The following is a 12197-nucleotide window of genomic DNA, read 5'->3' as shown; positions in this document are numbered from 1 at the left end:
TCCGCCCCTGCTGTCTCTCTGGTTGTAACATCAGAACCAGTAGCAGTAATCGAATCGGTTCCATTAACACAGACAGATAAATGCAAGATTACGCGATGTGTTTTTTAACAGACTTGCCCGGGTACGATTGCAACACTATTCACGATATGTGACCGCCGAACGAAACAATATACGACACACACTCGCACACATATAACGACTAACAACGGATTTGGCCAAGAAATATAGTATCGTGGTTTATTTGATGCGATCGTGACAACCGTTGATTTGAGCCCCGTTAGTTGTAAACAACACGACTGCGATTTCTACGACCCATGACTAGTTCATCTTGCTATAGCTCCATAACACCAAGATTAAATAATAGATGTACTCTTGATAACACATCGCTGGCGCGTGCTGCGCGCATCATCTCCTAACGACAAACTTCATCGACGTGAGTAGGGTTGTAAACAACGTGTTACATTCACTAATTACACCTCGAGTGTGAACCCGACAAACATTACTGCGACTACACGAGAGAAACAGCTGGGCAAACGAATTTAGTAACAAATATGCTAAAAAGAAAAGCGCAAAAAGAGGATGAAAGAACAACAGTTTTCGCGTAGCCTACTAATTTCTTAAAAATAATTATATGTCATTATGCGTAGCTATTCCGTTTCGTATACTGATTAGAATTCACACCTCACAAGTTAGACCTTTTGGTTTTACACTCCAACAACAAACCCTAATAAATACTATATCTCAAATGTACACGCCACAACGAACATGCTGCGTTCAATCGGACTTCACACAGAGAGACCGATGTTTAATTTTACGCAGTGGCTACGAGTCCGGTCATCAATTACAAGGCTCAGCACAGATTCCCAAATCCACGTCACGATTAGGCCACGCCCCTTTCAAATCGTTGATTTTACTGGATTTACTATTGCTTCAAATGTTACAAAAACACATTTTTTGATAAAATACCGAAAGGTAAGTAATATTATGGTAAAAACTTATTGTTTCTTGTTTTTTTACTGAAAAAATGTAGTTGGGTTCACATAAGAAATATTTGACCGGATGCGTAGCCTGGGAGCTGGGCGTCCGGTAACCGGACGCGTAGCCACGGCCTCAATTTGAAAGAACTGGTACCAAGTTAAGCAATTCGCACCATACGCTGCCACTGAACATGTAACATAACAGAACTCAACGCACATTTCTCCTAATAATTTATCGGCTATTATTGGCATCGACTTATTCGTATCCATTTTACACAGCGCTGCACAAATCTGTCAACATTTTGAGCTAAGGAGCATCACCATCATCACCACCATCATCATCATCATCAACATCATCATCATCATCACAATCAGCAGCAGCAGCAGCAGCAGCAGAATCTGGTCATTAGTCATACACATCACAATAGTCTACAATGTAAAGTGCATTTATATTATCAAGAGTACATAATAACACCTGTGTGCACATACATAATAACATACAGGTGTTATTATGTACTCTTGATATTATATTATAGCTATCGCACATTACTGCACCACTTACTCTAGCAGGCGAAGAAAAGAGGGGTGGGGCCGATTTGGACAGGGTATGTAAAATATAACCGTATCATCCAACCTGACAAACTGATCATTAATTCGCGCACACAGACCCACAGGTACATACAACCACACGTGCTCACACATTACATACATGCTCCTACGCCATTATAACTAACTACTATACTAGAACGAACTGCTATCTTCTGCAAACTAGCTCTTATCACTTGCATCTAACTTCAGCTCTCGTCTCTCTATTCTGCTGTGAACAACACATCGATATAAAAATGATTTAATACAAACTTCACGTTTGATTTCCCAATTCTCACTCGTGGTCGCTAGACACGTACACGCCTGCATAGACACACACGATCTCTAGATTAATCTGTTAGCACTACGTGATCAAAAACCAGGAATAGATTTCTGCGCTTGCTATCGGGCTAAACATGGATTATTAATTATGACTTTAGATTAAACTCACTGAAGCACGTTGATGCGCGCCACGCGAGCGTTCAGTGCCATCTACTCCGACTGATGGCTGCTGTTTTTATGACAATATATTATCACGTACTATATTCACTATAGCCTCCTATATTTATATGCAAGCTAATTACATTACAGCAACAGTACGATTACATTCAGTACACTACATTCAGAGACGACGTAAGATACCTGAATGTGCCATGAGGTTTCTTGTTTTGAAAGATTTATTAGAACGGTTTACTAAATGTATAAAAACTATACTCTAAGGAACTGACCTGATAACCGCTTACACGATAAGAAATATCGTCTGTTATATCGGGAGCAAATAATAAGAAAAATATTTTTCTCTTCGAGATTATCTACTCCTGGTTATGTGCCTGCACGATGACAGACAACGTGTGGCAGCGTAATGCTGGTTATATGGCCATGGTTTTGAGGCATTGTACAGAACCTGGGTTTAATTTGACTCTTAAATTTTCGTTTATTTACAAGTATAATTCTGCATGCAATTCAGTATTGATTCGCATAGATGCTACCATTTTCATATAAACATTAAACAACAACAGTCAGAACAATATGTTCCTGGTTGAATATCCTGCTGGACAAAATTCATTGCATAGTTTGTCTAGCTCGTTATGCGATTCAGTAGCGATTCACTTCTAGTCGAACAATTCTTGACAAAATGACATAGTCATTTGCAGAGTGAAAATCCTAATAACACCAGTTACAAAAACCCCACAAACACTTTCACACACTGCATGGGAAACTGACACAGACCGCAGCTATTTTGACTACGTCACGCTACCACCTTTCACGTTTGCCCATGTAAGAACGTACGCCCGTGTACAAAGATTACGAGAGTTCTGTTAACTACAGACAAGTACATGATAAGTGCACTGATTTGTTTCCGGTAGCACTAGTAGGAACATCAGCGGCAGTTCACTATTCCAGCTCGGCCAAGACGGCATCCTCTTCCACCATTTCGCCTTCCTTGCAATTCAATGCCTTGATCTACGAAAAAAAATTGCACCTTTAACAACAGACACCTAACGACGACTTCACACTCGGGATCAGTCGGTAGCTTTACGTGGCATAAGTAGTCACGTCGACGAGTGAAGCATTCTTACAAACGAGTACGCGACATAAACGCAATCCATAGTTTCATTCATTACAACGTGTTTTCCCCCACTTTAGTGCTACAAAAGCAAGTTGCTCGGTACCTTTCCTGTCACGCCGAACGACAGACTGTTCTGCATCTTCATCGCTTCTATAACGCAGATCTCCTGGCCTTCCACAACCTAAAAAATAATAAGTAATTCTTCACAACAAGTAAGTACTCTCTGTTCTCCACGTCTCACAACCTCAACATCAGTACTATGCAATTTGATGAATTGAACGCCCGCCCCCCTCCCCCACGTACGCATTCGTGCAGCTAATACGAGCAAGTAATTTACTAATTGTAAAAAATACGAGTGAGGAGCACGACGTACAAAATGAAAGTGTGAATGACACTGTAGCTCACCACAAAAATGGCACAAATGAGTGAATGGGAACAAGTGCACCTCTCCTCCTACATGCCCTGGAGCGCTGGTGGATCAAGTTCTAACTCGCCCCCTCACTGCTTAAACTCTGCCGCTCTATATCTTACTTCTGCTGAATAGAAGCCAGCCGCCAGCGAGAGCTTGTACGATTGCTGGTGGATGAGGATGCTCATCGCTAATTACCTCAAGCTCCTCATGAGGAATCAGCTTCTCCTGAAGAACGAACTTGCAATGATAACCAAACGTGCGAGATTAATATTTCCCTGAGATTACAAGCCCGGATGTTAGTAAGCCAATAGATATCGCCTCTCGCTGGCTTCTCAGCAGCAGTAAGATATAGAGCGGGAGAGTGGAAGCAGTGAGGGGTCGAGTTAGAACTTGATCCACCAGAAAGCTTACGGGCGTCCGATGCAGCTAGCGTGACAACGGCGGCTTTTCAGTCATGGTCTAATTTAATATATGATAACATATGAGTAATTCGCCGATGTAAGGTAGGATTATATAAGAGCAGTCTCGTTCTTCAAGAGGGTAGCGTTTTGATTTCAATTAAATTCAGCTAGATTTTTAATGTGTAGAGTTGTAACAAACAGCAAAGCAAAGCAAAGCAAAGCTGTGCCACGCAATCTTGTATCATGTCTCAGGGGCGGATCCAGGATTTTTGAAAAGAGGGTGTCCAGGAAGAAATAAAGGGCACTTTTTCCTGCTTACTTGTTCTGGTGTTTTAAAAAGCTGCCGAAGGCCATTTAGGGGGGGTTTGGGGTTTGTTTTTTTAAATTGGTGCATTCTGAGAGCATCTGAGCAGTAATTTTGATGTCTAGAATGCATAAATTTATCAGATCCGGTCCCCCGGACGCCTGCGGACCCCTCTTTGCCCATTTCTAGGTTTTTATAACGAATTTACATATATATAAGTGAATCTTTATCAGAAAAACTAGCGCTAAACAAGATTTTTTTATGGAGACAATATAAGAGAAGTGTGTGTGTTAGTCAGGTTCACTATGTCAATAAATTAAGTTTCGTTCAGAATTATGGTAGATTAGCAAATCTATACATTTTTGGAAAGGTTATAACATGAGGAATTCGAAAAACAATGTTTACATTTGCGGAGATACCGGTATGGCCGCCATTTTGGATTTTCAAATGAGGATACGCTTATTCCACGTAGCTGCTATACACCACGTGACAATGGTGTTTCCCTGCCCATAACACAACTTTTGTCAAAGGTTAATTGGTTGCATGGAAGCGTTTACTTCGTATGAGTTTTTCTAGGCGGTAGCACACGGTTGCCATCTGTATATCGCAATAATAATTTATAACCCAAAATGAATCACAATTTGTGACGGTAGATGGCGCTATACCCGCTTTAATGTTTCTTAGCGATGGCGTTTGAAATAAATAGGTTATGCTGCGTTCCGACATGTTTTGTCAAACTTTACTCTAATATAGACGTTTTATCGGCAGGGTGGAGAGGAAATACCAATTTTGCATTAAAGATATTGTCAATAAAATCTTGTAAAACGAACCAGACTAGTGTGACACCACAGACTGTTATCTGTGTGTCTATATAACATGCTATATAATTGCCAAAACCTACCTAATTTGCATAATTTTTTTTTTTAAATATCAAAACCCCTGTAATACGTTTTGTGGCCAGCCCTTATTCATTCACATACCAAAAATGAGCAAAATCCATTGAACCTGAACTGACTAATGGCAATTTCCATTTTTGCCAAAAAATTGCCGTGGCTCGAAAGTACGTCGACTGGCATGCTCCAAAATAGGACGTTCAATATGGGAGCATAGCAGTAACAACTATACCCAATTTCAAACATGTGGGTCAAACGGTTCCTGAGTTATCGTTGACCGTAGCCAAATGTTGACGAAGGACGGACGGACAAACGACGACCCATGGCAATAGCTCATCTTGACAATGTCAAGGTGAGCTAAAAATCAACTGAGTCAAAACAACAACAAGCCAAAATCAGCGACGCAGATCGCAGCCGCGAGACCACTCTAAATACGCGCTCGCGCCCCTGCACAACCTCGGTGTGAGATTTCCCTCAACACTCACAGTGTCGCCGACCTTCGCCGAGATGCTTTTGATGAGGCCGGGCATGGGCGCGTTGATGACACGCGTCGTGTCAACCGTCGGTGTCTCCTTCATGTAGCGCAGGTAGTCGGCAGTCTTGTCATCGAGAACCTTGACCACAAACTGTCGGAAACATCGACACGACGACGGTTTTTTGCAGTCAAAATGTTTCGTCGCGCACAAATTTTTGTTGAATCACTTTCCTTTACTACATTGTCGCCACGCAGATTTTCTTTCGCATTTCTGTACATGTAACCTCTGCATGCATGCATAGAATTCCTTGTTCTACATGACGTAGTTGATTAAGGTGCATATTGTAAATTTAGAAAAAAAATATAAAATTTAGAAATACAAACGTTCTAACTGCCAGAATACCAGCGGACTAGATCCATTATGACTAAACCTCTGAACATTACACGACGATAATCTACCAGACTAGGTGTGACTGCAATCTACGAGTGAACTGGGTTTGGACCCAGCAGTAAGTCACTCCGCCTGTACACTTTCCCATACGGTTCGAATCATACTTCCCGCAGGATCGCAGGTCATTCACCGCGCGCCGGGTAACGAATCGGTCGGCTTCATAGCCAGCGGCACTTGATTGAATAATTTCATCGGATCTCTATAGTTCACATGCTAATAAAGATTATCTCAGTTAGATCCAAATTAAGTTAAAAATAACTTGCACTGACGATATTTTTGTCCATCTCTCGGATAGACTTCCTCAGGTCTGATGTTTTAGTCTCTTAGTCTCTAAACATCAGACCTGAGAAAGTCTATCCGAGAGATGGACAAAAATATCATCAGTGTAAGTTATTTTTAACTTAATTTGGATCTAACTGAGATCATCTTTATTAGCATGTGAACTATAGAGATCCGATGAAATTATTCAATCAAGTGCCGCTGGCTATGAAGCCGACCGATTCGTTACCCGGCGCGCGGTGAATGACCTTTGAAAGAATTTGGATCTAACTCAGATAATCTTTATTAGCGTGTGAAGTATAGAGATCCGATGAAATCATCTTATCTTATTTTTAACTTTATCAGCGGCACTTGTCGTGGTGTCGTTACCTGCGTGCCCTGGTACTGCAGCGTTATGTTTCCACCCATGTCCTTGTTTAGCAGCTGGAACGTCACCGGTTCACCGTCGACGTCCGGCGTGATGACGGTATCGGCGAGGCTGAAGTTGTTCGTCACCGTCACCTTCGCGCCGTCGTTGAACATCACCTGAAAGCAGGGAAAAAATAACTTTTTTTTCCACGGGAGCTCTTTTTCAAGTCTGTGGGAAAAATTGCTCTCGGCAAAAATTTTATTGGAGCTATTTTGAGCCTCACGGGAGCGATTTTCACGGAGGGGTTTGAAGAGCGAATCGCTCATCGCTCCCGTGTATTTTTTACCCTGCCTAAAAGTCACGCGAGTCACAGTCGAGCGTATGGCAACGCGCGGCGCGCTACGGACAAAATTGAAGTGACCCGTGTTTTGACCTTGACCGTGATATGGTGTTAATGTTACCGTGATATGGTTGACCGTGTGTTGTGTGGTTTGAAGTGACGTGTAAACTCGCTCGTAATTCAATATGCGCCGCACACGCGATGAAAGTCGTCAGGGTTAATGTTACGGTGTGGTGCGTCGTGTTCTCACAAGTATCGACTACACGTCTTTTAACTTTTATGCATTTGTCTGGTGGGTTAGAGACGTGCAAAATTTTCAACGGCTCACGTAGAATTCTTCCTTCGTCTTGTTCCAGCGCACGACAACGTCATTTTGATTATCTCCTCTCTGCACATTCAAGCATATGCTATCCGTTGTCATTGGCTCCATGGGAATTCTGCAAAGGTATGTTTCCATTTGAATTTGCCAGGAAGCTAGACCGTTTACACATAATTACAAGACTTTCTAAGCATGTAGTCAGAGAATTTACATGAAATATGATGAGATCAAATGACCTTTGATTTGAGTAACAACTTGTAAATAATGACCCCGCTATGTATATTCCAAATATCGAATTGCCTACTTTAAATAAACAAATAATAAATGCTTTATAATAATTCAGGTAAGCTCAAATAAATGCCCAACAAATATTGCTAACAGTCAACATTGGGTATAAACTATGTAACAACTTCCTAACAGGAATAACCATACCAATACAACAGAATTCGAAACATGATCCTAATTTCTAAGCCTAATCCTATTTCTTCAACCCTAACTCTAACCCTATAATCTATAACTGTTAGTAACACGTAAGAAATATGCCTGTTACAGAGTTTACAATTCTGTAACCCCCAACGTTTTAGAACCAGCATTTTCCTGTTTTGTACACACACGTGCAAGAGACCAGACAGTTCACTGTTAGTCACTTATGGTCATACAGAAAATTTGCTCTGAAAGCTCTGACAAGCGATAAAACAGTGATAAGCATTTAGCATGGTCACACAATTAAGTTGCGCCAGTATTATATTAACCATGCATATTAATTCCGCCTGGCTGATCGCTACTCACAGCTTCCAGATTTAATGAGGACATATGAACTAACTATCAGAACACAAAGACAATGAGAGAATTCAGAGAATTCAGAAGGGAAGGTCTTCATTTGTCAAGCTCATAATAAAGCCATTTAGATATTGCATCTCATCATCCCATCGTGGCATCATCACCCACGTTTATATGCTGAATCTCACTGTGCAGCAGTTTTTCGTCACATAAAGGTTCAATACTATCATATAAAATTACTTTCTTACAAGACATTGCATACTTATTTTTTACAATAGAGCCTGATATATAAGTTGGATTATCACCACGACCCAACAGAATGGGACCATATTTAAAAAAAAGCTAGAAATACGCCTTTTCATCCACTGATAGACCCTCGACCCATGACCTCACTGTTCCAACTCCTAACGTAGTTTTATTTTATGAAACTGGCCCTATATCCCTAAGCATGAACATTGCCATTGCTTTCTCATGTTATTGCTTCGTATCCCACAGCTTCATATCGCGATCGCAGGACGAGGCCACCGCTAATAACGTCGCACTACTTTGCGAAATGAAAAGCGCGACCAACAATGCTATCTCGATGATGTAAGTAAGATTAGACATCCGCAGCAGAAAACCTAGAGAAGAATTGAGCTGCTTGCAGATAGAGGGCAGCGTGCGTAATCGTCAACGCGTGTGCAGTATTAATCGTACGAGAAGTAGATAATAGGGAACTAGCTTCCCTATTATCTACTTCCGATCGTACCGCGACCGACTCTTCACGTTTTTTGCCCGCGCACTCGCGCAAGCAATTCGCTACTCACTGCACCGTCACAATCACGGACGTCTCGATGAGAGATGACGTGCGGGTTACAATGTGCAGAGAGAGAGAGAGAGAGAGAGAGAGAGAGAGAGAGAGAGAGAGAGATAGAGACGTAATATGAGCACATGGGCAGGCTCCGTGCAATCCCGTGGCAAACGAAGCAAAGATTAGAGAGTGCTTGCAGAGCCACGTTTTTCACACTCGCAAGCCTACAACACACGTGTCTAACACGTACTCGCCCGCAAACACAGACACCCACACACACACGAGATACCTTTCCGCGTTGTAAAAAGTAAACGATCGCAAATACTCTTTAACCCTGGTCGTGCACGCCACAGCGAACAGCTTGCGCTCTTCGGCTGTGGTTATCTGCTTGCCTGCGATAAACACAATGGCAGTGTGAAACCCCGCTGCTGACGCCAACCTCACTTCAATCAGGACAAGCTGGGGGGGGGGGACCTCCTCCTGCTAGTTCTGCTCGGTACACAGCCTGCTGGGGGTTTGGACAACAGTAAACACTTGCTGTGCACTGGGGTCACCTCAAAGATGGCTGGACCTGGAGGAAGGTCTGGAGATGCCGGGGGGAGGGGTCAGAGATGGCGGCTAGGGCGTGCGCCGGTCCGCGCGCGCGTTCCTGCTGCCGCTAGATCCCGTCAATACCTGCTCTGGTTGCTGAAATTTCTAGAACGAGCATCCGCCTTACACTTGATTATTGCCGCTAGCGCGCTCAGCTGTCTTGAGGCACACTCCGACAGCTGCGAACCTGCGAAATACAGGCAATAAAATCATGGAGGACGCGCGGGCGCGCACAGGGGGCGCGCCGCGGACGCCGCCGAGTCGAGTCGCCGTGGCGATCGTCGCCTGAAAAGAATCACGTGTTAAATTACTCCCGTACGAACGTATCCACTGCAAGCATCTCCAGGGGAAATCAAAATGGCAAGTCGGCGTACGGCACGCGCCATCCGTAGCCATCGCGCGTGAACGTGAATCTTTATAAAAGCTGCGCGTGACGCGATTAACTGTCCCCGACTCGGATGAATGAAAGACGAATACGTGTTCTGTACTCTTAACAAAAAATGCTCGTCAACAAACTACAGAAAACGTTCACCATCATGGGCAAATGAAACAACTTATGTCTGTTCATGATATATGATGTATCCACATGATATATATATATATATATATATATATATATATATATATATACGTTATGTATATTTAAATAGCACAGTAGTTATTGACGACAGCCCTTTACAGAGAGCACTCACCTTTAAATCCGTCTGGGTAAATCTCAGCCAAATACTTAGTGGTGATGTCTCCCTTGATAAACCTACTTTCCGTCATGATGTCACGCAAAAGTGGGATATTATGAGTCACTCCTAAACGCAAAGGGAGCAGACAGAAATCAGGTGAGTCGGCATCGTCGACTTACTAATTATAATTTTACTGACTTATACTTAACAGAAATGTAGGCTATATTACACAGGGGTTGCGAATCACACCTATTGTTGCTGGGTTATAATGGTACTCGCACACGCACACACGCACGCACGCACGCACGCACGCACGCACACACACCTAATTCATACCCAATTCAAACGTCACACATTACGTATACCTTTGATAACATACGAGTCGAGAGCCTCCACCATATTCTTCAGCACCTCATTGCGAGTTTCTCCGTACGTCACCAGCTACAGAACGACAATTTGGTTTGCATTTTAGTCTCGCCGACCGAATTAGAAGCTGATATTCCACAGTTCACAGTTTACAGTCTTAACGTGTTTACCAAACTGTACGATACGCATGACAAGAAACCAAGCATATAGTCGTGAGTTTAGTCACTCCGACCGCGCACCCACCTTGCAGATCATGGAGTCATAGTAAATACTGATTTCACTGCCCTCCCTGACACCACTGTCACAGCGAACCTGAAGTACAAAGCAAAGTAACATAGTCATACTGCCTGTCCTCACATGTCCCTCATTCGTACCACGTAAACGTGAAGTAGATAACGGCACAAATAAGCTACCGAGTGTGAGTTTGAAAAATAGTATGAGAACATGGTAAAACCAGCTGTAAAAAATTATTCAATTTCCAAAACATGCCAGTCTTCCATATATGTGCAGTAATTATGAGCCATAAACGTAAATTAATATGCACATATGTTTATATTACACGTACGGTCATTTCATAAATCATTTCCATCCGAGGATATTCAGCACTATCTACAGTTGTGTTAATATACTACCATGGTTGTGTGTTTTGACAACCTATAGGTCACGTTAAAAAGCACTGCTTACATTAGGGACATGAAGTGGCTCTATGTAGCTGATCAAACGGCCAACAGATGGCAGGCCAAAGTTCTTAAATGCATCCTGTAAACAAAACGGAATAAACAAACAAACAAAAAACAAATGCCTATGATATTATATACGTATGTATTTCACGATAGAAACCACCTGTGCAAAATAGAAATGTATGAAACTCTGTCGACAATTCATGAGAGTATTTAAACCATGACTCGTCATGATCAAAAAACGTGAACTCCCTTTTCCACCTCCCCACAGAGTACGCGGCAATTACATCGCAGCAAGCTAGTTTTCGTCAACGCCTAAACGTGATCCACTCCAGCTTAGCAGCCCCATTGTCGTCCCCAACAGGTGATTGACTAACCTCCCGTCCAACGGGTGTCGTCCCCAGTGGGTGGTTTAACAAGCCCCTCCCCCGCGCGCAGGTGGTTTAACAAGCCCCTCCCCCCGCGCGGGTGGTTTAACAAGCCCCTCCCCCCCGCGCGCGGGTGGTTTAACAAGCCCCTCCCCCCGCGCGCGGGTGGTTTAACAAGTCTCCGCCCCCTCCCCTCCTCCTTCGTCGGCGGGCAGCATGCGTAGGGAGGCTCACCTCTGCGTAGACGCGCGACTCGAGGGCCCAGCCTCGGATGCCGATGTCGCTCTGCGTGAAGTTGAGCGGGTGTCCGTAGGCGACGCGGATCATCTGCTGCACGAGGTCGAGGCCCGTGATCGCCTCCGTGATCGGATGCTCCACCTGGTACATGCGAGCAGAGAGAGGAGCGGCGTGAGATGTGCGCAGAGAGAGGGGCGGTGTGACAGTTGCGCAGAGCGGGGCGGCGTGAGAGTCGCACAGAGAGAGGGGCGGCGTGAGAGTCGCACAGAGAGAAGTGCGGCAGACACCCGCACGACAGAAGCAACGGTCGTCAGTCACACTATCGTTGTTATCGTCACGATATCAGATGACAT

At 43.6% G+C, this 12197-nt stretch overlaps 1 protein-coding gene across 2 annotated transcripts in view; it reads right to left on the bottom strand.

Moving 5' to 3' along the window:
* Positions 1-209: 209 nt before the first annotated feature.
* Positions 210-12197, bottom strand: part of LOC106806292 (propionyl-CoA carboxylase alpha chain, mitochondrial-like) — a 34801-nt gene continuing 22813 nt past the window's right edge. Inside the window, exons 10-20 of one of the 2 annotated variants that reach the window (XM_014808178.1) lie at positions 11842-11985; positions 11244-11318; positions 10803-10871; positions 10559-10634; positions 10209-10319; positions 9601-9703; positions 7365-7473; positions 6717-6872; positions 5628-5768; positions 3236-3313; positions 210-3026 (exon numbers count right to left, since the gene is read on the bottom strand). In XM_014808178.1, coding sequence (XP_014663664.1) covers positions 2958-3026; positions 3236-3313; positions 5628-5768; positions 6717-6872; positions 7365-7473; positions 9601-9703; positions 10209-10319; positions 10559-10634; positions 10803-10871; positions 11244-11318; positions 11842-11985 — 1131 coding nt within the window. In that variant the 3' untranslated portion in view covers positions 210-2957. Of the gene's footprint in view, positions 3027-3235; positions 3314-5627; positions 5769-6716; positions 6873-7364; positions 7474-9214; positions 9318-9600; positions 9704-10208; positions 10320-10558; positions 10635-10802; positions 10872-11243; positions 11319-11841; positions 11986-12197 lie in introns of both variants that reach the window. The other variant, XM_014808177.1, reaches the window with a different exon arrangement.

This window comes from Priapulus caudatus, unplaced genomic scaffold, assembly GCF_000485595.1.
Source record: "Priapulus caudatus unplaced genomic scaffold, Priapulus_caudatus-5.0.1 Scaffold152, whole genome shotgun sequence".
Taxonomy (NCBI): Eukaryota; Metazoa; Priapulida; class Priapulimorpha; order Priapulimorphida; family Priapulidae; genus Priapulus; species Priapulus caudatus.
Note: the sequence above shows the minus strand (reverse complement) of the source record. Positions and strands in the feature narration are given on the sequence as shown.